At 44.9% G+C, this 26,362-nt stretch overlaps 1 protein-coding gene across 6 annotated transcripts in view; it reads right to left on the bottom strand.

Moving 5' to 3' along the window:
• The window catches only part of PDZD2 (PDZ domain containing 2), a 245,239-nt gene that overhangs the window by 33,529 nt on the left and 185,348 nt on the right, over window positions 1-26,362 (bottom strand). For all 6 annotated transcript variants that reach the window (XM_081212580.1, XM_081212583.1, XM_081212582.1 and 3 more), the window contains 8 exons: window positions 10,988-11,108; window positions 10,028-10,173; window positions 9,476-9,595; window positions 8,762-8,876; window positions 8,080-8,153; window positions 7,059-7,284; window positions 4,453-4,570; window positions 1,654-1,786 (listed from right to left, as the gene is read on the bottom strand). In XM_081212580.1, coding sequence (XP_081068706.1) covers window positions 1,654-1,786; window positions 4,453-4,570; window positions 7,059-7,284; window positions 8,080-8,153; window positions 8,762-8,876; window positions 9,476-9,595; window positions 10,028-10,173; window positions 10,988-11,108 — 1,053 coding nt within the window. The remainder of the gene's footprint in view (window positions 1-1,653; window positions 1,787-4,452; window positions 4,571-7,058; window positions 7,285-8,079; window positions 8,154-8,761; window positions 8,877-9,475; window positions 9,596-10,027; window positions 10,174-10,987; window positions 11,109-26,362) is intronic.

The following is a 26,362-nucleotide window of genomic DNA, read 5'->3' as shown; positions in this document are numbered from 1 at the left end:
TGGGAGAAGGACAAACCTGTCCTCTTCTGGTACACCAATTAAAACAACTTCCTCCAAGAAGTAGGATATATGAGTAGGAAATATGGACACCTTTTGCTCCTGAGGAGGATCACTGGTCAAAACGCACTAGGCAATCCTCTGATAGTTGTGCCGGTCTAAGGCCTGCCACACCTTTGCTTTCCACAACTTAAGTGCCAACACAAAAAAGGCCCTTCTCCATCCTACACCCTATCTTATAGGATAGAGATAGGATACAGGATGGAGAAGAGCCTTGTAGGAAGGAGAGGAAATGTAAGCAAATCTGCTCTCTGAAATATGCAGGGCTAGAAAGGTGGTAACTAGCACTTCTATTTTGGGGTTGTGAGAGAGGTTCAAACCCACTGGGTGGAAACTTTTAGCAGCAACACTCCCATTGATTTTAAAGGGGGTCACAAAAAACTCCTCTAAACTGGAACTACTGGGAATTAAGCTTAATGACACATTTGGATGAAGATGCATGGATGCCCTGTTGCAATAAAGTACCGTATTTTTCGCTCTATAACACGCATCTGACCATAACACGCATGTGGTTTTTAGAGGAGGAAAACGAGGAAAAAATATTCTAAATGAAACAGTGGATGTATGATTTTTATGGTTCATGCTGTGGCCACAGACATGTGATCTGACAGTGAGTTTGGGGTAGCCCAATGCAAAAATCCTGAGGATCCATGTGGATCCGTGCTTTGTAACCAAGTTTTAAGTGGGGAGGGAAGGAAAAGAACTCAAGGGACAAGGAGCTTTTCCGCGGGGAGGAGGGAGGGAAAGAGCACTGTTGCTTTAAAGGTATACTTAAGGTATTTGCCCTGTGCCTGGGTTTTTTTTTCCATTTAACAATTTGCAGCCTTTTCCTTCCGCTCCCTGTTTTGAGGCGGAATAGATTTGAGCAAGTGAGGAGGACTTTGATTGCAGGGGATTCGCCATTAGCTGTGTAAAAGCGCTCCTCCTTGCAGCCTGAACGATAAGCAGCCACCAGCAGCAATAGAATGGAGCACAACAAAGCGGTAGGGGCACTAGGACCCAGACAATGCTCAAATCTATCCTGCCTGAAAACAAGCTGCTCCGTCCCAGCCGATCAGCTGAGACGCGGGGATTTGCGAAGTTTTCCCCTCTCCCTCATGCCCTCCCCAGCCTTTTTTTTTACTTCCTGGTTTTCACTGCGCTGGCTCAGAGCTCGAGGTTGGTTTTATTTTGCTGCTGGTTGCTTAAATTTTATCTTTCCTGCCGTCTCTCTGCAGCCTCATTGCTCTGTTTAGAGAGCGCGCAGACCTTTGCTAGCGTCTGTCCCTCCTCCCGTGTAAGCGGCTGCTGCCGGCTTTGCTGCTATGGCTCTCCTTCCCTCCCTCCTTCCTGGCTCCAGGTCGCTTTAAAGAAAGCAAAGTGAGAGCCTCGTAGAGCGTGTAAGTGGCTCCCGCTTTGCCTGACTGATGGCAGCCATGGCTCTGATCCGTGCATTCGCTCCTTAACACGCACAGGCATTTTCCCTTACTTTCTCGGAGCAAAAAAGTGCGTGTTTTGGAGCGAAATTTACGGTATTTCTACATGTGCATCTATTTCAGACATTTGAGGATAATAAAGGTGTGGGTCAGTAATGGCCCAGGTTGCATGTCTCCTTACCTTTGGGTTGGGATGGCGGCTAATGATAAGGCTAACTGGGCCAGGGCCACATTCGCTCAAAATGGCATACGCTTCACTCAGAGCCGCATGACGCAAACTGACCGAATCTGCTTCCAGGATCTGATCCCCACGGCTAAGGGAGCAAACACATGCAGCTGATAAGATGAGGCATGGACATTCTTACAGAGTGCAAACACACGCCAACTGCCGAGTCCAGGAATTGCTTTTATCCTAAATCAGATGCCTGGTCCACGTAGCATCGTACTCATTGTTTGTTTGCTCACGCATTCATTTCTGAATACCTTTACCCTGCTTTTCTCAAGGCAGCTTATTCTGCAGCTAATGAATTCTTCAACATCAACTTTGTTGGACTGGTCATGTTGTGCGGATGCCTGATGATCGTCTTCCAAAGCAACTATTCCGAACTTAAAAATGGAAAGTGCAATACTGGTGGTCAACAAAAGAGTTTTTAAAAAATGTAGTATACACACTGACAACTGAGAAGTGCTCCAGTTGGAGAACAGGCTTTACCAAAGGTGTCATGGGCTTTGAAGACACTAGAATTCAGGACGCAAGGGAGAAACGTGCTAAGAGGAAGGCACGCTTGGCAGATCCACACCATGATCAACTCCCACCCAGAAACCTATGTCTCCACTGTGGAAGGATGTGTAGATCCAGAATTGGCCTCCACAGTCACTTATGGACTCACTGCTAAAACCGTGTTTATGGAAGACAATCTTACTCGGCGACGAGTGATTGCCGAAGAAGCTATTGGGAGTTCAAGGTGATTCACGTCCAGTGACTGGCTGAGCACATATCAATCTGTCTAGGCCTTAAGATCGGCCATAGAGGCCCTGCTTGTAGGCCTTTCAGCAGAGTCAATTAAACAGGAGGTGAGGCCTTTTCAGTGGTATCCCTGTACCTATGGAACTCCCTCGGGTCTTTATTTTATTTATTTTTACTTAGCAAGGTTTATGTACTTGCTTAATCAAAACGTATAATGAAGCAGTTTACATAAAATAGTATGACATGTTCATTTTCTTAAAAGCTGCGATGAAAGTATACCTTGAAAATACCGGATAGAATAAAATTAGAAAAACAGACGGTTTTAAAACAACCAAACACAATAAAATTTCGGTACGTATCTGAGCAGGCTTGCCTAAACAAAAATATTTTTAGCATATGCTGAAAGCAGTACAAGAAAGGTGCCTGCCTAATATTAATAGGCAGGGAGTTCCAGTGAATGGATGTTGTCACACTAAAAGATTGGCTTCTCTCAAGTGTGCAACGAACATTGTGTGCCACATGTAAAAGGGGCAGTTCCATAGACTGAAGTGGTCAAGTGGGCACATATGGAGTTGGACAATTCTTCAAGGAAAGAATTGGCCCCAGGCTTTAATATCTTTTCACTTCAATCTGCTTTTAGTTAAAGATGTTGAGCTATATTTTAAATTATGGCTGCTTTTCCTTTTTATATCCTATAAAATTCTTTCATTTGTTTTATCTGGACTGCTGGTGCAGACTAGGGTGTGTTTTCTCCTGTGGTTTTAGTTTTACGTTTGTGTGTGGGGGTGTGTGTTTGGGCTCTGGAAAGTGGAATTTTAAAAAAAGGGGTGCCGGGGAACTAAAATAAATAAAAGCAAAACAAATTCTATCAATAACCCCCAAAACAGCTCTGTAAGGCAGGTCAATATGATTATTCCCATACAGTGGTACCTGTATGTACTTAATTCGTTCCGGAGGTCCGTTCTTAACCTGAAACTGTTCTTAACCTGAAGCACCACTTTAGCTAATGGGGCCTCCTGCTGCCGCCGCACCGCCGGAGCCCAATTTCTGTTCTTATCCTGAAGCAAAGTTATTAACCTGAAGCACTATTTCTGGGTTAGCGGAGTGTGTAACCTGAAGCATATGTAACCTGAAGCATATGTAACCCGAGGTACCACTGTAAAGGAAATGGGTGGAGAGGATTGGCTGGCCAGCTGATGCATTTATGGCAGAGATGCGGGGATGAGTTGGGTCTTAAAAAAATGAAAATTCAAAACGAGGATTTCTACAATGCCATTCCCCTAAGCCCTGTCCTCTCTCTTTTTTTCCTCAAACTTATCTGGCTATTAAGAGTCAGTGTGAAGTTACCATTAGATCACAGCTGTATGAAATCACCATGCCCGAAATGCCCAGGGCCACCGGGAGCCACAGGCAATGCAGATTCCATGGCTCCCAACATGAGAAACTTCAGGTGTGCCTGCTTATAACAGTCTCTAAAGCTTAACAGGCAGGCTGGTGAAAGCCTTCCTCACCACTGCCAAATAAAGTTTGGCAGCAATTTTTTACTTTCTTATGTTTATATCCTTATGTTTATATCCAGGGTGCCATACCACCACTTAGACCAGGTGAGGTGCATGGAGGCCACTAGGCGCCTTTGTATTCCCAATGGTATCACTGGGAACCAATTTTTCGAACCAAATATATAGGCATTACAGTGGTCCTTAAGGTTAAGTACTTAATTCGTTCCAGAGGTCCATTCTTAACCTGAAACTGTTCTTAAACTGAAGCACCACTTTAGCTAATGGGGCCTCCTGCTGCTGCCACGCTGCCAGAGCACGATTTCTGCTCTTATCCTGAAGCAAAGTTCTTAACCTGAAGCACTATTTCTGGCTTAGCGGAGTCTGTAACCTGAAGCGTATGTAACCTGAAGCCTATGTAACTCGAGGTACCACTGTACATTGGGAAAACCAAAACAACCAGACCCATGTTGACAGGACACTGACATCAGCATAACAATATTTGTGGTTGACTAACCTTAACCTTCCATCCATCTTTGCCACTGATCCTGGGGCCAGGCTGTGGATATAAATTCCTGGAAGGCTGTTCTCCAGCGTGAGACAGCAAACACCAATGCCCAGCCCAACACCTGGTTCTGAAACAAAGAGCAAAGATTGAGCGCTGCCATTACTGCACTCTTTATTGCAATAATCACAATGGACACTGGCAATTATTACGGTTTGTTCTTTATAGCATACTTATAAGACTGTGCATATATTAATTAAAAAAAAATATGATCAGGGGGTGCAAAAACCTTGCCTTAACAGGTCACTGGGTGCTTTCAGATTTGTTTGCAAGGGAGAATAGGTAAGTTAGCTATTTAATGAGCATATATACCAACTTTTTTGCAGGTAAGTGAGATGATGTTTTTCAGTGATTGTCCCATCACTGTTCTTATTGCAAATGGTCTGGTCTGCTAAAGGAAGCAGGTTGGTTGCGTGAGACTTCCCAATCAGTTACAATGGTGCAACCTGAATTTGCTGGCATGTGATTGAATTTCCCGTGAAAGCAGCAACAGTTTGGAAGCACCCTACTAATCCTACCAGTTGAATAAAGTCTATTATCCTGGATTTTCCCACAGAATAGGCCTTCTGGAAGCTGGTGGGGGATGAGAGAATTTCACAGAGGTCTATTTAAACATTTGACTTTATGTTCATTTCTTCTCCCCCAACCCCCCATCTGTGCTTATGCCCAAGAGCAAATTTAAATAATAGAAAGCCCATTACAAAGTCTTTCCACGTCAGTTTCCAATGTGAACATGCAGAGTCCTTACTCCCAAGCTTTTAATAATTGAATGGACTCTCTCAATGCAAAAATGTCACTGCTTCCAGTGAAAATTCTTGACGAAAGTTGACTAGGGGTTACATGAACTATAAATTTAAACCAGATTTGAACTGTTTTCATTCACATGGCTTGTTTGTTTGTTTGTTTGTTTATTGGATTGGTACTTGTTGTGTTTTTTCAGAGGAGTTCCCAAAGCAGCTCACTACATTTATAAAAGGCTATCATTCTGTAAGAACGATCACTTTAAAAAATGAAACTCACAAAGGGACCCATGAGGAGGAGGACTTGGAAAGGAAGGACAAAAGAAAAGGGGAACAGGGTGAAAACCAGGATTTTAGCAACTCAAAACCAAGACAAAATAAACACAAACAAATAAGGGGGGGTGAAATATACTCGGAGTTGAGAGTGGTTTTCGTGCTCTTTATTCAGCTCATAGTGGTGAGGAGGAATGGAAGTTCCCCCAGAATATCTGCTTTATATACATTGTTTACAAAATGGGCCCCACATGACTGGCTAATTCCAGGATTCACTTGTAGGCCAATCAGGTTGCAGATTCACTTCCACCTGGAGCTGGATCGGGTGGTTCCTGTGGACCAATCAGACTGCTGCATTCTGGATCCTATTGTTCTAGGGGCAATCAGACTGATGCATTTTGGATCCTATTCAACTCAGTACATAACAAGGGGGAACCTTTCACACATGAATAGTGTTTACTTCCTCTAAGCGTGGAGGTGAAGAGTCAACTCTGCAGCAAGCATATGATGGTGCCCTTCAGCTGAGTTCCCTCACATAGGTCAGCATGTGGTAGGGGTGGGATTAGTTCAGCCACTACAATACAGAAACAACTCACACAGCGAGGTGTAGCTGCAATGTTAGCTTTCTGGCAGCAGGGGTCGCTGCCACTACCTGGGAAGGAGAAGGGGCAAACGGACAGTGAGGTCAGAGGTTTGTGGGTGCAACGGCAGAAGCACTGCGTTGGCTCTGCTGGTGCACCCTCACAGCCCCATATTTCCAATAGGGGGCAGCAACACTGCTTCTGGGAAGTTAGCATTGTGTCTCCACTCCCCAGGTGAGCTGCTGCTTCTGGTACAGCAGCAGGTATATGATGCTATTTCTGCCTGTCTCCCTTGGCTTCCCCCACAGAAGGTTATTAATCTTTCACCACTGATGTGGTATGGGAAAGGTCAATGCAGCTGAATGAGGTTGCATCTCTGTCTCCCTTGCTCTCCTGGCTCCATCACACAGAAGAGCATTTGGTCTTCTGTGGTTTCGTGGTGGGTTCAGCCTGCCCCAATTCAGGGGCGTCATTAAAATGTGAGCCTGTATTTTCACTTAATCCAAGGCTTTACCCTTTACAGAGAAAAGCATGTGATTGAAGAAGAAAATCTGTTGCCAATGACATGTTTGCGATGGATGAATTTGTTAAATTTGGCCTCTCTCTGTTTCTCATTTTTCCAATCCTAACTTCCGTTCTCCACACTTCCACAGCAGTTTGCAATCCGAACTGCAGCAGAACGGAGACTGCTCTGATTGTGACGAATACAGGTCAGAATGGAAACAGCTGTCTTCTTACATCCCAGCTGAGAATGTGCTCAGAGGCACTGGCTCTGGTTGGTAGATCTCAAGGTTAAAGTAAAAAATCAAGCTAGATTCCTCAAACTTTAAGTCTGCCTGCTCTAAAGTAGGCACAGTATCATTACCGTTTTTTGGTTCCCCACCCTCCAAAAAGCCCCATTGCCTACAAGGTTTCTGTGATCTTCCACAACCCTTTGTAAATAGTAGCCAACGTTTCCTCAAACCTTTATTGAGCGTCACTTCCATGACGACCCTGTCCTTGGGACCAGGCCCCTTACGATTTGCAGGGGAAACATCTCCATCTTCGCAGCCGGGCAAAGGAGGTCCTGCACTGGCAGTAGAGCTTGGGGAGCTGGAACGGCTCAATAACGTAGGCGTTGGACATGGAGTAAGGCTTGGGCTGCGAAGCCTGGTTCGTACTGTGAGGGTCACCACGCCTTTCTTGAGTTGCTAAAGAAGCAACAGCACAGTTTGTTATGTTTACCATTGTGTTTATTATTCTGAATATATTTATTTCCCATTTTTCTGTCATCATGGAACTTAAGGTGGCATTATTATCCCCTGATAAAAACCAAGGCCTAGGACTGACATCTAAGTTAATGTTGCCACTGTGATAGGTAAAGGTAAAGGGACCCCTGACCATTAGGTCCAGTCGTGGCCGACTCTGGGGTTGCGGCGCTCATCTCCCTTTATTGGCCGAGGGAGCCAGTGTACAGCTTCTGGTCATGTGGCCAGCATGACTAAGCCGCTTCTGGCGAACCAGAGCAGCGCATGGAAACGCCTTTTACCTTTCCGCTGGAGTGATACCTATTTATCTACTTGCACTTTGACGTGCTTTCGAACTGCTAGGTTGGCAGGAGCAGGGACCGAGCAATGGGAGCTCACCCCGTCACGGGGATTCGAACCGCCGACCTTCTGATCGGCAAGTCCTAGGCTCTGTGGTTTAAACCACAGCGCCACCTGTGTCCCGCCACTGTGATAGGGAAACATAAAAACATAATGTGAGATCTAAGAAGATCCCTACAGGATCGAGCCAGTGGCCTATCTAGTCCAGGATCCTGTTTTCCTAGTGGCTCAGGGGAAACATAGCTCCTTGCTCATCAAAACAAAGCCACCATGTGACGAAACTGAGATCCAGACACGTAAAGGGCAGCCAGGGAAATAGAGTATTTAGGGGAGAACCCATGTTTCCACTCCAGGACATCATCTGCTACTGCTGGAAGGTCCCACCTGAAGTTATGTTACCTTAAACGTTTGAATGGCTTCCTGGTGAGTCAGTCCTTGCAAGGACTCTCCATTAACTTCTAGGAGTTCATCTCCTAGAAAGGCAAAACAGGCGTTAATATGCAGACAGAAGACAAAGTGCTTATCCTGAGAAATATGAGCAGGCTCCCTGGTGTGTTTCTGGTTTATTGTCATAGAGTTGGAAGGGTTTCCTAGAGTCATCTAGTCCAACCCTCTGCAATGCATGAATCCTCAGGAATCCATCACTGAGGGGGGTGCCATTCAGCGTGCCACCCACCTGGGACTCCCAAGCCTACCCCGAAGCCAGCGGCCTTACCCCCTTCCCCTTTCATTTTGACAGCTTGGGGGAGGCATGGGAATCATGGGCGGGTGGCGGGCCATTGCCCCCTGCTCCCGGGCTGCTTCCTGGGGGGGGGGAGCCTCCCCTGAGCTGTCCCCTGAGGAAGAGGGAAGGGAGGAAGGCTGCTGACAAAGCGAAGCAGCTCCTCCCCGCCGCCCAGGAAGCAGCCTGCCATGAGCATCTCGCCCCCTGGGACACTCACCCTGCCATCATGGCCCCAACCCTGGGTTGACAGCATGTGCGCCGCTCCAGGTGCCGGAGCAACTAGCTATTGCCTCTGCCTGCAGTGTATGGTTTCATAAGCTGAACCGGCAGAAATCTCTTCTCTTGCGCTACAAATACCTTCTTTCAGTCGGCCGTCAGCAGCTGCAGCCCCATTGGGGAAAATGGTCTTCACAAAGATGCCCATGCGTCCCCGGGCAGAATCCTGCCCTCCCACAATGCTGAATCCAAGACCCTGCGGAGTATGGGGAGGAAGAGGGTGGAGAGGAGACGAGTGGAAAACTGAAATGTTAATTCATCTTAACCTTACGAGAATAAGCGGAAACAAGATTATCAGCTAGGTTGAGCATCCACTATGAACATTGGAATGGTGTAAAATAGGAGATGTGAGATTTACCACTTTTTTTTCAAAAATAAAGGAAAGCATTTTTACTGATATTTTCAAGATGTATATAAATCGGAGCACATACAACAAAACAATGAATAAACAACAACCCAAACCAAACCTGGAGCAACGAGATACCAACTCAATTGTCAGAAACTATGTTTCAGTCCAAGCAGTTTAAATGTGCTGGTTATTAGTACCAATATGTGGGCCTAAATCATTCCAGTGCGAACCATGAGTTTGCGGTGGCACCATTAAAGGCACATGCCTTTAAAACAGCACCCGCATTTTCGAATTGGCGCAACTGGTATTCCCAGAAGCTACATTTAAGGGCATATATAAAGGTAAATTAGCGTTAAGATGGGAATATAAACTGTAACTCAGAATTCTATTAGTATGCATAAGATTGACAGACACTAAGAGATGTTCCTATTTGCAAATAATCTTACCTTGCCTTGCCCCTTCATCAGGACAATGTTGGAAATAATAGATGGCTGGGTGAGTCGCCACGGATATTCAACCTGCGCAGCACTTAAAGAGCGAGTAGATTTCTTAACAATATGATATTCCTGGGCAAATGAAACAACCACAACATTTAGAAATAAGCCAAAACTGTTGCGTTGCATTTGCTGTTTCCCAAAGAAGCTTTCTTTCTTTCTTTCTTTCTTTTAGTGTTTGCTGTTCCATGTCTCAAACATTTGGCAATTCTACGTCTAGTCTTTACTTTGAATTCACTGATTTAAAATTTGTGTGCGTCTTCAGAAATCTTTTTCTGGTGAGGTGAAGTACCTGCCCTTTCAGGGAGGTTATCAACCCAATGCCTGTCTCCAATACGCTCCCCCTTCTCACCTCACCTGGATGCGCACCTGAAGACAGACAGGTGTCCCTGTGTTTAGGGGGGGGGAGTGTCCCTTTTCTTCTTTAACCCGCAACAATGAAAATTGGGACTAACAGGAGGATTCCTTGGACATTTGAAGACAGTAAACTGTGCAACACCTCACCTGTCTGGTTCCTGTGTCCAAATGCTGTGGGAGAGAATGTTTTCTCCCTCCCCGGGAATATTTCATGGCTATTTCATAATTCACATCTCCATTTTCCACTGTCAACTCGTCATCTTCGCCTACGGATTCTAAACGCGCTGCCGCCCCTGAGGGAAAACCCAGAGATGCCGTTTATTACACACATTTCAAAGCATCTTTTAACATCTGTCAGTTGTGATGGGATCAGGTACACTGCTTTTAACATTTTGCATGCACATTCGGAAGTGATTGATGGGTAAATTTCCTAAGTCGTATAAACAAATGATGATAAATTTTATCTTCGTCTCTAGATATATATAGAGACACACACATCCAAGTGGGTAGCAATAATTTATCCCAGTAGTCAGATGCAAACCACCATTCTCAAAACACTTTCAGAGCAGAGTCTTAACACTTAGACCCTGGTGTGTTTAAAGGGTCGCAGTCAAAATTAGTATCAAATAACAAAGTATATACAGCTTATAAGATTTAGGACTAATCTCATATTATGAGTTTCAGTCTGGCAAAAGCAGTTTATTCTTAAAGCCGGCACTATCTCTCCAGGTTCTTAGGCAGAGTTTTTGCTCATCACCTATTTTTTACCTGATTATCCTTTTAGCTGAAGGTGATGAGGACTGAACCTGAAACATTCTGCATGCGGCAAGTGTGCTCTGTCCCTGAGCCATGCTCCCTCTCCCAATGGAAATCATAGTTGGTGGACAAGGCCAGAGCATTGCCTTATGGGTTAGCTCAGTTGGTTAGAGCGTGGTGCTGATAACGCCAAGGTCACCAGTTTGAACCCTGTATGGGTGCATATTCTTGCATTGAAGGCTTGGCCAAATGATCCATTGGGTCCCTTTCAGCTCCCTGATTCTATGAGAGCCTTTCTTAACTACATACTCTAAAATCTTTTATTCACCCACTCAATGAAATCAACTGTACCTTGGGATCTGCTCCTGTACTTCAATATCCCACTTCCCAGAGTTGGACTCTGACAGTTTTCTTTGGATCCCTCTGCACCAGTAGGATCTGCAGGGTTATCTGGATCTGTCAGATCTGGCTCCTGAAAACAGAAGGGGAAAAAATCCAGTTAAGTTCTTGGGATGGTCATCATTTCCACAGTCAGGTTAGCCATTATCCTAATGAAGCAAAAACAAAATGAGGCAAAGTCGAATCTATTGCTGTGACAAAGTTATGCAGAGGTTTCTAACCATCCACTTGTTTCTGTCCTGGCTCGGGGTTTCTGCAGTTTAGAACGCAGGAGCTTCATCAGAATGAGGAGTAACATAATCTCTGTACTTCAGTTGTACTTCGAGTCAAGGTGAGGTATGAAGCAACGATCGAAATAATTGGTACATGAAGCTGTGACTGCACTTTGGCTGTAGCTCGGTCTCTGTGTATGATTCTAATGTGTGTGAAAGAGTAAAAAAAACCAGCAGTGCACTTAATCCTCATCCACAGCCTCAACTCATGTTTTAGACCAGGCCTGTCTAACCTGATCAGCAACTCTGGTCTCTCCCCCTAAAAAAAGCTGACCAACTTTGACTCTCCCTCCCCCCAAAACGCTCAACAACTCTGGTCAATCCAATGGGTAGTTCACTGCCAGTTTATTTATAGTGGGAGTAGATCGCAGTCTCTTATAAACTGGATACCCCTCTTTTAGACCCACGTGGCGATGCCCCGAGAATTCTGACATCTTTGGCTCATTCACAGGTTCCTTTCTACAGGCAGGATAGCTGCTATACCTTAATCAGAGCTACCGTATTTTTCGCTCCATAAGGCGCACCTGACCATGAGGCGCACCTACTTTTTTTTGGGGGGGGGTATTCAAGAAAACAAATATTATTTAAAGGGAGCGCTGAGTAGAGCCTGTATGCATCCCAGGCTCTGATCAGCGCTCCCTTTCATGAGCCGCGTGGAGAGTGTGTGCGGCGCTTGCAGGCTTTTCTCCCTCCTCCGGAAAAAGCCCCCAAGAACCACACACACACTCCGCGCAGCTCTTTAAAGGGAGTGCGGCTATCCCTGGCTTATCCCACCTCTCGCAAAAGCCAGGGATAGCTGCGCGAAGCCTCGCCAGGGCAACAGGATGAAGGCTCCCTGCTGCCCTGCGGAGGCTTCGCGGGCTACCCCAGAGCTGCTTAGGAGCTTGTCAGGGCTAGCAGGGGAAGCTCAGGGAGCAGCGGACAGGCTGCGTGCAGCCTGCCCGCTGCTCCCAGAGCTTGTGGGGCTGGCGGGGGAAGCCCGGGTTCTCCCCCCCCCAGCCCCAGGGACCACACATTCGCACCATAAGACGCACAGACATTTCCCCTTAGATTTTAAGAGGAAAAAAGTGCATCTTATGGAGCGAAAAATACGGTATGTATCCACGGTGGGGAACCTTTGGCCCTCCAGATGTTGCTGAACTACCGCTCTCATTACCCCTGGAAATTGTAGTTCAACAACACCTGGAAAGCCAAATATTCCCCACTCCTGATGTGCTATAGGTCTTGGTCCCTTTGCTGCCTTCCTCTGGACCCATTCCAGTTCATCCATTTCCTTCTTAAAATGTGCTCTCGCTCCTCTGTAACTGTTAGAAAGCAGCAACTGTCTAGGGGTTCTGCTAAACTCCCAGAGCAGCCGAAGGAAATTCTGCCTGATGATGGCTTCATATATTCATTCCTCCTGCGTGGGAAATGGATTAATTACTTTGTACTACATTAAGGATGGCATAAGTGATCATCCTACACTGTGAAAATTGAATTGTGACGATGTCACACAATCATGCTATGGGCCTGTGGCAGGAATAAACTATGTACACTATGCTCCACAAATTGCAAAATATCTCCTGTTTCCTACATTGTTTTTTGTTTTGTTTTGTTTTTGTAATTAAGTTAGATCTTTATGCTATCCTTCAGTTAAACATTTCCAGTTTGATTCTAATTTGATCTCAGTTGGTGGGAAGGTCCTTACAAGAAGGAAATACTTCTGTTTAGATTATTATGGGATGGGGATCTTCAGTATGATACAGTGGAACCACAAAAGTCTCAGGTACAGGCAGTGCTGGATTTATGTATAAGCTAAACAAGCTATAGATTAGGGCCCAACTCTCTTGCTCCCCCCAAATAAAGAAAAAAAAACTGGACGTACATTTCCAAAATAAGATAAAGAAAACAAAACAAAACCTACATGCAGCAACAGTGTTTTGTGTTGTGTAGGCTCCTATGATGTAAGTAATGGGCCCCGCCTGCTAGCCTGCTCCCTAAAATATCACTGGTTTGCTCCTTTCTATATATAGGGTGCCTACATTCTGCATGGACCGGTTGCATACAACATGCGCAAATGGTTTTAGATACCTATTAGGTCCATAAATTACCACACAGCATATATTCAACACAAAAAACAGCGACTATTTGTTGTTGACGAAGGACAGCTGGACATATAAAGGGGCCCATTACCTTCAGTAGCTGAGGGCCTCATCAAAACTAAATCTGGCCCTGGATACAGGCTAAATTGCACGTTAGGAGGTTCTGCAGTGTGATGGGGTTTTTTTTAAAAAAAAACACCTTAAAGGGCCATGGCTTAGTGGCAGGACATCTGATTTGCATGCAAGAAGTCAGTCCCATGTTCAGTCTCTGGCATCTTCAGGTAGAGCCCTGGAGAGCTGTTGTCAGTCACTATAGACAGTATTGAGTTTGAGGGATCAATGGTCTGACTTAACATAAGGTGGCCTCCTAGCTTTAACCACTGTGGTGGGAAGGGAGCAAACTGACAAAAGGGCAATGGCACTGGTGAAGAGGTTGTTTAACCATTCCCCACACTATTTTCCTGCTTGAAATCTCTTCCTTCCGTGTGAGCTGCTGATACACTTTCAGGGCAAAAAAAGAAAAAAAGGGGGAGATGATCAAAATATGTAAATACACAATAAGCACAGTTTCAAATTATTTATATTAAGAAAAATACAAATACATAAATACGCAACACAGTAGAACCTTGGTTCTCAAACAGCTTAGTTGACGAACAAATCGGAACTGAACGCCGAAAACCCAGAAGTAAGTGTTCTGGTTTTGAACATTTTTTGGAACCTGAATGCCTGGTGTGGTTGTCGGCTATTGCTTCCAGGGCGCCTGCGCCAATCGGAAGCCGCGCCTTGGTTTTCGAACATTTTGGAAGTCGAACAGACTTCCAGAAGGGATTATGTTTGAAAACCAAGGTAGCGCTGGATCCATATCTGCAAGAACCCTATGTAGCCAAGATAAGAGAAAATCACTAGACAGCACAATACAAACTCCCAACCAACATAAAAGCACACAACCACTACAACCATCTACCACCTCATACAATATATCTGCCAGCCAACAACGACAGAATCATACCACACATAACACACCCCAACTCATGGCAAATAAGCAATCAACACTGGTAGAAGACACAAACAAAGAGCAGCATCACCCTTGTGTTGGCTCTGGAGGTGACCATGAACTCAGTCTTTGGGGGGGAGACACCTAGCAGCTCCACTTTCCTCCTCTACTTCAGCATTGCAGATGTGGCTGGTCCCAGTCATCTGCCTCTGGAGTGGAACAGTAGTCTGGATTGCAAAATGGGCTGCCTCCTACTGGCTGATCACTTTCAGCAGAGAGCTGCAAGGCTTCCACTAGAGACATGGAATTGCCATGCTTCATTCATTCATTCATTGTTTACAGAGCATCCACATGCTACCATCGTCCAATCATCATCCAGTTGAATTTTCTGGGTGCTGTTCCATCTCTTCTCAGATAACAAAAACTCAACATTTTCCAAAAGAAAATAATAGCAGCGCAATCTCCACAGATGCAGATGCCTTTAGCATTTCTCTTCCCCCAAAATTCAAAGGGTGGATAGCAAACCTATCACAGCTCAGGACGCCTTCAGTGTAATATCATAACATTTTAATCTTTTAATTATCACTAAAATACTTTTTCTGATTATATATTTTTGAAAGAAATAAAGAAGGATTAAAAAACAAATTCTTTTTCAGTCACTGCTGTTAATCCTGTTGCTAAAATGGCAGTGAACAAAAATGTGTTGTTTTTTTAAACACACCTCAGCACTATTGTAGCATAGTGTCATAGCACCACAGTAAATTACTATTATAACTCTGTGGTGTTCTAGTGCTACACCTTTCTTTCGCTATATATAAATATTTTAGTGTTAATTTAAAATATTGATTTTTTTTAAAAGTAAATAAATGGGGGTCATAAAAGGCACCCATCTCAAGGCTTATAGTACATGTGTGCGGAATTTCAAGTGCCCCCACCTACAAGCTCTACGTCATGCCCATGGGTGTGAGTGGAATAAAGCAGGGTGCACAGTTATCTATTTTAGTATCCCACAAATTTGTATCCCACACTTCCTCCCAAAGGAGCCCAGGATGGCAAACCCACAAGCGATAAAACATCTAAAAACAATTGCAGTATAGATCCAGGCTAGGAAACATCTCTCTATAAAAGGTTGGTTGGAAGAGGAAGGACAGTGATGTATTGGGTATACAGTGGTGCCCCGCAAGACAAATGCCTCGCAAGACGGAAAACTCGCTAGACGAAAGAGTTTTCCGTTTTGGAGGTGCTTCGCAAAACGAATTTCCTATGGGCTTGCTTCACAAGACGACAATGTCTTGCAAGTTCCTGCTGGTTTTTTTTCCTCCCCCCCTTTTTTCTAAGCCGCTAAGCCGCTTATCAGCTGATCCGATCAGCAGATAAGCCGCTAAAAGCCGCTAATAGCGCTAATAGCGCTAATCCGCTAATCCGTCAATGGGCTTGCTTCGCAAGACGAAAAAACCGCTAGACGAAGAGAATCACAGAACGGATTCTTTTCGTCTTGCGAGGCACCACTGTATAAGGGATTAGATAATCTGTCAAGTATTCTGTCCCCAAACTACATAAGGCTTTATACACCAAAACCAGCACATTGAACTTAGTCCGGTAGATGCTAAATACTCTGAATTACGTTCTGAAGTATGATATTTATTTATTTTAAAGCATTCTAGGCCCACTTAATTTCCCAATGGAACTCAAACTGTCTTAACCAATCAGATCGTCACAGAATAAACAACAATAGCCAGCCCCACCCCCCAAATTAAACCCAATCAGAACATGCATGTAAGAAGCAAAACAAAACTCACAAATTCCAAATCACTAGTCAGAAACTCTCGACAGCAAAAGGATCATTCAGTCCAATGGCCCTTTTCAAAAAGCCAGGTCTTCATCAACCGCCTGAAGAAATATGATGATAGCTCCTGACTCACTTCGCTCATTGGGACACATAGGGCAGAAGATTGGGAGACCACCAGTAGGTGGAGCCAGAATAAAGAGCAGGTAGAGTTATAAGTAATTCTAGTTTTATTCGCCATCTTCCTCCCTGTTGAGGACGAAGGACAACCCTGAGATTAAGGAGGAGGAATCAGAGGCAGTGCCACCCACTGGATTGGAGGTCAGTAAGAAGTCAGGAATTTGAGGAACGGCTGAAGGCAAAAGTTGATGAAGCGGTGCCTCATTTGACATAATGGACCAGTTCCAATGCATGACTACTTTTTCCTCTTTGTCTTCTACAAAAGGCACACAAAGCATCTCATACAGGTATTTTACAATGTTCTAACTGGCGTGCTGGATTATTTGCTTTCTTCCAGATCTCCATAAAATGAATTATTATTAGGCACAAAAGTAAGGTAATATACCTCTGATAAAACACTATGTGGTTGTGAAAAAAGGATCAGGGGCATGAAGTTTGTTGTACACACTGAAGCTTTTCTACTTTCTAAAAGACCCAGATTTCTTCCTGCTTGGAAAATAAACAGAAACTCTACCCATTAAGCTTGTACAAATTTCTCATGGGCCCCAGTTTGTAATCCTTGGCTACAGAAAGGAGCTGTGGTGCCACAGTTCAATGAAAACGCAACTCTTGTCTTATTCTCCCAGCCACACATGAATGTAATCTTTTTACAGACTGCCCCTCTGCCAAAACAGTAACCATGCCATTCTGGGTTCCCTTGCTTTCCAGGAAGCGCCGCTTATTCCGCTCTGAATTCATATTGCTAATTGAAAACAGTGTTTCCCAAACTGCATTCCAGAAAATTCAAGCTGCCAAGGAAACCCCAATCAGGGGTTCCTGAAAGAAAAGTTCAGTAACTGTGGACAAACTATCTGAAAGGACAATTTTGCATCACTACTGACCGTTCTCTTCAATATCTGGCTGCAGACTGTTCTTGCGCACATGTAACACTATCAGTTGCTGCACTTCTGTTAGCAAAGCCATCGTTTGGTTGGCACACCATCCAAACCGTGAGTCATGACCAATGTTTGTTCTTGGTCTACAAGGTCCACCATTTGAAGGACTGTCGGAAGACAGCCCTCTACTTTAAAGCATCCTTTATTTCAGGGATGGGGAACATGTGGTTCTCCAGGTGTTGTTGGACTACAACTCCCATCATTGCTGATCTCTGATCATGCTGGCTGGGGACGGTGGGAGTCTGGAGGGCCACAAGTTCCCTAACCCTGCTCTGTTTAAACAGGGATGTCCTGTTTAAGTCAGATTTAAACACAAGAGACTAGGGCCCTGCGGGACCTGACATCTTTCCGCAGGGCCTGCAAGACAGAGTTGTTCCGCCAGGCCTTTGATCAGGGCGCAGCCTGACTCCCTCCTCTGGCAACCTGCACAGAATTTTGTTTAATCGGTTGCCATCAATTTGATTTTAACTAATTTTTATAATGAAATATTTTTAGAATGTGTTATTGTTTGATTGTTTATTTGATTGTTGTTAGCCGCCCTGAGCCCGGCTTGGCTGGGGAGGGCGGGATATAAATAAAATTTATTATTATTATTATTATTATTATTATTATTATTATTATTATTATTATTAGAAAAGAGAGCAGGGCTGCTGAGTTTGCTCCTCAAAAGTTAGCACCCAGAGAACCAATTGAGGAGGCACAGGTCACCTGGTCTTGTCTTCTCTATTATTGTGAGACATACTATATTTCTATTTAAATTATAGCAATGGTTTCTAAATTTGCATCTATACAGAAATTAGAAAATGAAATTTTAATGCAAATCTTGTCCTCTTTTCTGGTGAGGCAAAGTGGCCTATCAAGGGAAGCCCTGCTGTGAGCAAAATGATCTCAGCAGGGTAAAGGAGTGAGGCCTTTAAAAGCTCTAGTAATGTGTGACTATGCCCCCTGGTTTGAGTGTTGATTACTAATTCTGAGGGGCAGAACAGAAAGCAGAGTTTGTGACACAAAATGGCACCAAACCAGAACTTTGGCACCAGTTTGCAGTCAATCAGACAAGGTTGGGTTTGTGGGTATACCTATGGTCCCCAGTTTGAGTGCCGGTGACTTACGTTGCGGAGGGGGGCACAAAATGCGGGTTTTGTGGCACAAAACTAGCACAAAACTTTGATGCCGCTTTGGAGACCATCAGACAAGATTGGTTTTTTTGGCATTAGCTTGTGACTCCGATTTGCTGTGTAAATTCCTCAGTTTGGGGGGGGCGGCGGCATGAAACACAGGGTTCACAGCACAAAACTAGCACTAAACTTTGGCATCAGTTTGGGGGGGGCATCTGAAATTTCGGGGTCACGCGTTAGTGGAGCTGCCTTTACAGCGTTGCCTCTTTATGCTGTGGATTCCCTTTTAAGAAAGTGCATCAACAGTTTTCATTTTGATGAGGTTTTAATCTTCCATAATGATACGGAACTGAAGGGGGGGGCTCCTTTCCCCCTTCCTTCTAGGAACATCCGAGGCCCCGCTTATTCCTATGGCCCCGCTTTAGCCAATCACAGCCATGCATTCGTCCTGCAGAAGCTAGCTCAGGGAGCCCCTGCACGCCTCATGGTCCCCCACGGCGAGAACAATGGATCCGAAACCAGGGACCTCGTAAAACTGTCAAAATCCTGTTACAATATATCCATTCTGTTTCTGCTTTTGCCCTATAGTACAGAATGGGTTTGAAATCATTGAAATCTTTAGAAATTGATATAAAATCAACCGTAACTCCGATTTCTTCGCTCTCGGTGTCATTCAACTCAGTTCCCCGTAGACTCCATGATGCTATCCCTACTTCCATAATCCCCGAAGCGGCAGGTCACGTACGCAGGAACTTCTTAATCCTGTCAGATCTTTCCCCAAACCTTTCCTCTAGGCAATATTAGGTGGCAGACGATGCATATCTCTGACCCATTGTCTTGCCACCACCGGTACTCAATAAATGTGTATCTATGTATATTTCCCACTCCGCATGTCCCCCCTCCCTCATCCGAAAATGCTAATTAATGTAATCCCACCTTTTCATAATGTATTCATGACGTGTAAAGTATATTCATGATGTAACTTGCGAAACCCAACCTTCCCATAATGTATTCGTGACGTTTCATGCACTGTATTCTGGGATATGGAGGGAAATTTCAAAAGTTCATGTCACCCCTTTCTCTGGGTTCAATCTCGCCTTGAACCTGTTGCGCAATAAACTTGGACCTTCTGCAGTTTGCTCCTGTGTCCGGCTGAGCTCATTTTCTTCCGCAGGGACCCACGGACTTAGTCCGATGAGCTGGGTGGCAGAGTAACCCCGCACCCAGATTTTTCCGTAACAATAAGGAGGTAGTCTTTTTTTTAAAGGCTATTATGTTTCTAAAGAAATAGGATTCTGGAGGCTGAATCAATGTTACTGCAAATCTAAGACAGCTGATCTGCTTGCTTGCTTCTTTTCCTCCTCCCTTCGCAGTATTTCCAGTAACAATCTCAAAGGTGAAGCCAGCTTATTCCTATTGCTGCACCACTTCACCCAGTTGTGCCACTAGGCAGAGAAGCATATCTCAAAGCTCATTTTTCTATGGGTCACCAACTCTTTGTTTGCATGTAGGAGGTCTCAGGAAATACAGGCTTCTAAGCGGCCTCTTAACAGCTCTTAGCAAGAATCTTTTAAAGTTCGGATTTGTTTACTTAGCATTTCCCCCTATTCAGAAAGCCACAAGGGCAGTTCCAGCAATTGAACATTAATCTTGCTTCCTGATCTTTTATTCTGACAGACTTGCAAATAAAAGGTTCCCATCACTTTCCTTTCTAAACAGGGGATGCCATGTTTATCATTTGTCCTCAGGTAGAGATGCAAAAACAAACGTACAGGCATCTTACAGCATCATCCCTTTCGTCATTTCCCCCAATCTCTGGCATGCAAGTCTACCACTGATTTTTTTATTTTAAGGCTCTTGTGTTAACACACATCTCTGTTGGGTACCTTGGTGTGTGAACCTGCCACTCACTTTTCCCTTTAAACACACCTCCTACCTAAAGAGGAGGGGCATCTTTCCCCAGAGATAAACCAGGCAATGTCCTTGAATGTTATTGAATTAAATTTTAATATGGCACATTCACATATGAGGGTTCTCAAAAGACATGTGTGCAACACTTAGGGGTCATTCAGACTTCCTTCTGTGCCATGTTTCTAGGCACAGGTTTGGGCTTTAAAGCTCCATGTCTAAGGATTTTTATTTTTGGTCCCAGTGCTTTCCCTCGGAAAACCTGCATAAAAACTGGGAAAAACTGTCTGCAGACAAATGTCGGCTCCCTTGGCCTGTAAAGCGAGACGAGCGCCACAACCCCAGAGTCATCTGCGACTAGACTTAACCATCAGGGGTCTTTTACCTTTACCTTTTTGGGATGTGGGTGGTGCTGTGGTCTAACCACTGAGCCTCTTGCGCTTGCCAATCAAAAGGTCGGTGGTTCGAATCCCCGCGACAGGGTGAGCTCCCATTGCTCGGTCCCAGCTTCTGTCAACCTAGCAGTTTGAAAGCATGCCAAAAAGTGCAGGTAGATAAATAGGTACTGCTCTGGCAGGGAGGTAAACGACGTTTCTGTGTGCTGCTCTGGTTTTGGTGTTCCATTGCACCAGAAGCGGCTTAGTCACACTGGCCACATGACCCGGAAAAACTGTCTGCGGACAAATGCTGGCTCCCTCGGCCTGTAAAGCAAGATGAGCGCTGCAACTCCAGTGTTGTCTGAAACTGGACTTAACTGTCAGGGGTCCTTTACCTTTACCTTTTTACAGCTGAATCGGAGCACATGGAAACTGGGTTTTCCATAGATATCTGCTCCAATTCAGCAGTAAAAAGCAGGTTTTCCCAGGGAAAGCACCAGAGCATCAAGCAAAAAAAAAAAAAAAAAAAAAAACCCACTTCGACACAGAGCTTTAAATCACAGACCTGTGCCTGGACAGCGCAATACAAGAAGAACTGTGTCTGAGCCCTTCCTTACACACGGCAGTAATTCTGATGGCATGATCCCACAAAGGTTGGAAACAAATAACACCAACACATACACACACAACTTTGCAAGTTCCAGTCTCATCTAGGAATGCATGAGCATTCTTAACTAGCTAGAACCTTCCTCTGTTGCAGTCTCTCCTTTCCCTTTCCCTCCCAAGGGCCTGGAAGGGGAAGTCTTCATATCCCCAAATGAGAAGTAATACTATTTGCATCCCTTTCTACATTTGAACCTCCAGGCCAAAGGTTTTTCCCACCCCTGCTTTAGTTGCTGCAATCCCCACTTGCAGCTCTCCATTTAATCCATGCCAAGGCATCAATGTGTAGCTCTCAGCTTCATTCTTGCCCAGACAGGACTCCTATGTGACAGTACAACTTATTCAATTTTTTAAAAGGATTTTTATTTATACAGCCAAGAAAGAAGAACAATGCCAGAGGAAATAGTCCTATGTAAACTAACCGCATACAGCTTTAGCACGGAGGACATCCCTTTCATGCCATCAAAGACAACAAAAAAATATGAAAGGATCACTCCCAAGATATTTTTCTGCCTGCCTTTTGCACTGTTCGCGCCATGATGCGCTCTGAGGGAAAACCTGCAATGTAGCACATTACTTTCCAAAGTATTTGATCTAAAGGCCCATTTTCAAATTATGTAGATGATGCTTTTTGAAGCACAGCATGTTTAAAATACATTTTTAACAGAGCCCAGTAGGGTTCAAATTGCAGTCAGCTGCAGTGTTTTTGCAGGAAAGCAAAGTGCAGATATGATAGAACCACACATCAAGTGAAATGTTATTATATTAACAACAGCTAAATTGCAGAGTAACATTAGTGTTCATTTTGTTTTAATATCTTGTTTCTAAGATCAGGTATTTCCACTAAAATTGATTGGTGTATCCATGTGGCCTAAAAAGAAGGAACGGAATATTTGAAGTCAGCATATTTAGAGAAATATGCCTCTCTGAGTGGGTGCATGCTGCCGCACATGCATGCCTACCAATGCCTAGATGAAACATGAGACACCCGTACCCAAATCTTGACCCAAATGTCCAAATCTGTGAGGATGTTGGGTCTGCCTGCAGCTTCCCTGTGTGGTGAGCCTTTGAGAACAGCAACTCACCACTTCTAAGCTGGAGGTAGGGAAACTTCCTTCCGCTCCATGGGCCAGATGCTTATCAGGATCGGCCTCATAGGTCAGCTTTGACAGGTGTGCCTGGAAGGGCCGGTCATTGTTTCCACAGGAATGCTGCTGCAAACCCCCGCCAGAACCAGAAAAGGGCTTTGCACTGGAATCCACTGTTGAAATGGTGTCCATGCAGACCCTGGAATCCTGCCGAACTGAGCAGGATTTAACCCCCGCTCATCAGCTGATGATTGGGGGTTGAATCCTGCTGAACTCACCTGTACCTGCTCCACACAGCCAATGCAGGATTTCACTGCATTCTCCTGCTCATCATGAGTGACGTCAGCTGATGGCTGGGTGGGTGTGGTTTGTGGAATATGGTCTTGCGAGTCAAATTAGACCCCATTGGTGGGCCAAGACTGGCCCACAGACCAGCTATTGCCCACCTCTGTTCTCAGTGAAGTACCCTCAGGCCATATACTGGCTTTACCCATGCAGGCTGGCCAATGAGACGAGTATAAAAGGGGTTCCTGTTTCAGCTGATGTGAAAGACTTATTGAGCAAGAAGTCCCTGTATCCTCTCCAAATGAGGAACCGTCCCACAACAGATAGGCGTGTGTGCAAGACAACAGAAGAGGGAGGGGAAATTATATTGCAAAGTCAAAAGTCCTTGTGCTGGCACCACTGGATATCACCCAGGGTTTGTTTATTTGCCGTATTGGCCTGAGTATAAGCAGCACTTTGTTTTTCCAAATTCCGATTGTGAAAAGTTAAAGTGAGGCCTATATTCACAACCTTACGGTATCGCTGCTGAAACAGCTGCCACGGGGGCCATCGGGGGTGTGGGACAATGGCGCCTGTCCTGACCGTGTCACCCAAACCTCCGCCGGCAAAGTGTGGTGGCTCCCCCACCCCAGGAAGCAGCCCAGGAGTGCAGGGCAACAGCATGCAACCCGCCCGTCACTCCCAAGCCTCTGGCTTGGGGAGGTAGTGACGGAAGGCTGTAGTATCAGGAGGTAGGCACACACTGTGCTCAGAACCGGCACTGGCTTGGGGAACGGGGTGCTGGCCGCCCCCAGTTCAGGGCAGTAGAGCCAGGAGGCAGGCCACACCCACAAATAAGCCTTGAATTTTAAAGGTGCATCTTATTTGTGGGTGCGTCTTATATTCGGGCCAATATGGTATTCAGCCTATTTCCATGGTGCGATTTTGCTAAAATCCAGGGGTGTCTGAGGAGCTCGTTCTTTGCAAATCTTGGTTCAAACTATGCTGTCCCGCAACTCCCAGACCAATGTGCAGATCAGGAAGCCGCTACCCATTGGATTCCATGCTCTTCCCAATGTTTTCATGCATTTCTCAAGAGACGGTGCACTTGGTGGAGAGAGAACACATTTTGGAAATGTGTCTTTTGTGAGAAAGTAGTATTTAAATGTGTGTTTATTACAACAACAACAACAACAACAACAACAACACGAAGCTTTTCATAAAACTCAGATCAAAAGTAGAATAGCACAGACTTAGAAGCGTAGAGTTGGAAGGGACCACAAGGGTCATCTAGTCCAACCCCCTGCAATGCAAGAATTTTCGGCCCAACATGGGGCTCAAACCCACAACCCTGAGATGAAGAGTCCCATCCTCTATCAACTGAGCTATCCCAGCTTGGCTTGTAAATGAATAGATGCAAAAACCAACCCAGGATGGAAATAGACTACCAAAAACCCCTACCAAAAAACATAAGCGGTTTATGGGCCACTCCTCACACAAGAAATGACATTTAAACTTTAACCAAGGATATCTAGTTTCTGTTACTAAAAGTAGGAGCATTACATCTCAGCAGGCCCACGTGAACTCCATGTGCAACATTCAAAACACTGACAGGCGAGGAAAATTCGCTCCATAAATTTATATAGGAAAACAAGCTTTTCAAGACTACGAGAACAGCTGCAAGGGAACTTCTAACATCGTGGGTGTAGACATCCTAGCATCAAACGTTTGGCTCAGTTTGCATAATTAGGCAGTTTGGCTGAACCTGTAGTAGCACAGAAAAACCAGAGGAGGAAGAAAGTGACGACCATCTCCATTCTGGGAGACTGTTCACTCATGCTAAGCTATGGTTGGAGGTTGGATGGCGACTAACAGATTGAGGTTGAATCCTGACAAGACAGAAGTACTGTTTCTGGGGGACAGGAGGTGGGCAGGTGTGGAAGACTCCCTGGTCCTGAATGGGGTAACTGTGCCCCTGAAGGACCAGGTGCGCAGCCTGGGAGTCATTCTGGACTCACAGCTGTCCATGGAGGCGCAGGTCAATTCTGTGTCCAGGGCAGCTGTTTATCAGCTCCATCTGGTACGCAGGCTGAGACCCTACCTGCCCGCGGACTGTCTCGCCAGAGTGGTGCATGCTCTGGTTATCTCTCGCTTGGACTACTGCAATGTGCTCTATGTGGGGCTACCTTTGAAGGTGACCCGGAAACTACAATTAATCCAGAATGCGGAAGCTAGACTGGTGACTAGGAGTGGCCGCCGAGACCACATAACACTGGTCTTAAAAGACCTACACAGGCTCCCAATACGTTTCCGAGCACAATTCAAAGTGTTGGTGCTGACCTTTAAAGCCCTAAACGGCCTCGGTCCAATATACCTGAAGGAGCGTTTCCACCCCCATTGTTCTGCCCGGACACTGAGGTCCAGCAGCGAGGGCCTTCTGGCGGTTCCCTCCCTGCAAGAAGCCAATTTACAGGGAACCAGGCAGAGGGCCTTCTCGGTAGTGGCGCCCGCCCTGTGGAATGCCCTCCTACCAGATATCAAAGAGAAAAATAACTACCAAACTTTTAGAAGACATCTAAAGGCAGCCCTGTTTAGGGAAGCTTTTAATGTTTAATAGATTATTGTATTTTAGTGTTTTGTTGGAAGCCGCCCAGAGTGGCTGGGGGGACCCAGCCAGATGGGCGGGGTATAAATAACAAATTATTATAACATTATTATTATGGTTTGGCTTAGTGTGATGAACAAACCAGGTCAAGGTCTGGGAGAAATTTCTTTATCTGCTAATTTAATTTATACCTTACCCTCCCATCAAAACAGGTCCCCAAGATAGCTTACAAACTGATAAAACCCAAGGCATGTAATCTTTAAAATGTCAAGATACGAAACATATCGGAAGAGTTGTTCCATATGTTTTTATATATCACATGCCCTGGGACAAGGTCTGGGCCAGGACATTAGCACTTCATTTCAGCTGTCCCCTAGGCAGAAACCTCTACTTAAAGAGTGAAAGGGTTAGGAATTTTAAAAGCTTAACAACGCAGGAAAAGGTCCAGTATGGCGGTGAAACTGTACACAAATCTCAGCAGAAAATGTCATTTTAACATCCTTCCTTCCTTAACCTATCTGTAGCACTTTGGAACTTCAGTTTTAAAAACACACAAATATCACATTCGCATGAATCATCATGGTTATTTATTATCATTAAACTCACTAGCCAAGGCTAAAGGGGAAGAGACAACTTAAGACAAATATGAGAACGTTATAGATCATTTCAGCTGTCTCAGTCCTGCAATAAAAACTTTTAATGTGTTCCCATCCTTCATCTTTCCAGCCCAGGTTTTATTGGTTTGGATTATTTTTGCGTAGGTTTCAACGCTGTACCAAGCTGTACCTTTTGCCTTTGTAATAAAGAAGCACTTTCCTTTTTACACTGCAGCTATGAAACTTTGTTGCTACAACAGGCAAATCAGTTCAATAAGCTGGTAGAGTAATAATATCTCTGTTAAACTTCTGTCTGCCTCCAGAACAAATTTGCTGCTCTGTAAACCTTCCTGGAGTTGAAACTGACTACAATTTGGCTTTAAATTATTGGATCAAACAGCGGAAATATCCACACCATGCATTTAAATACCACCCAATGCACATTTAAAGCACATCCCCTAAA

The sequence above is a fragment of the Podarcis bocagei genome (assembly GCF_964188305.1).
Source record: "Podarcis bocagei genome assembly, chromosome: 11".
In the NCBI taxonomy this organism is placed as follows: domain Eukaryota; kingdom Metazoa; phylum Chordata; class Lepidosauria; order Squamata; family Lacertidae; genus Podarcis; species Podarcis bocagei.
This window is presented reverse-complemented; position numbering and strand designations above follow the sequence as displayed.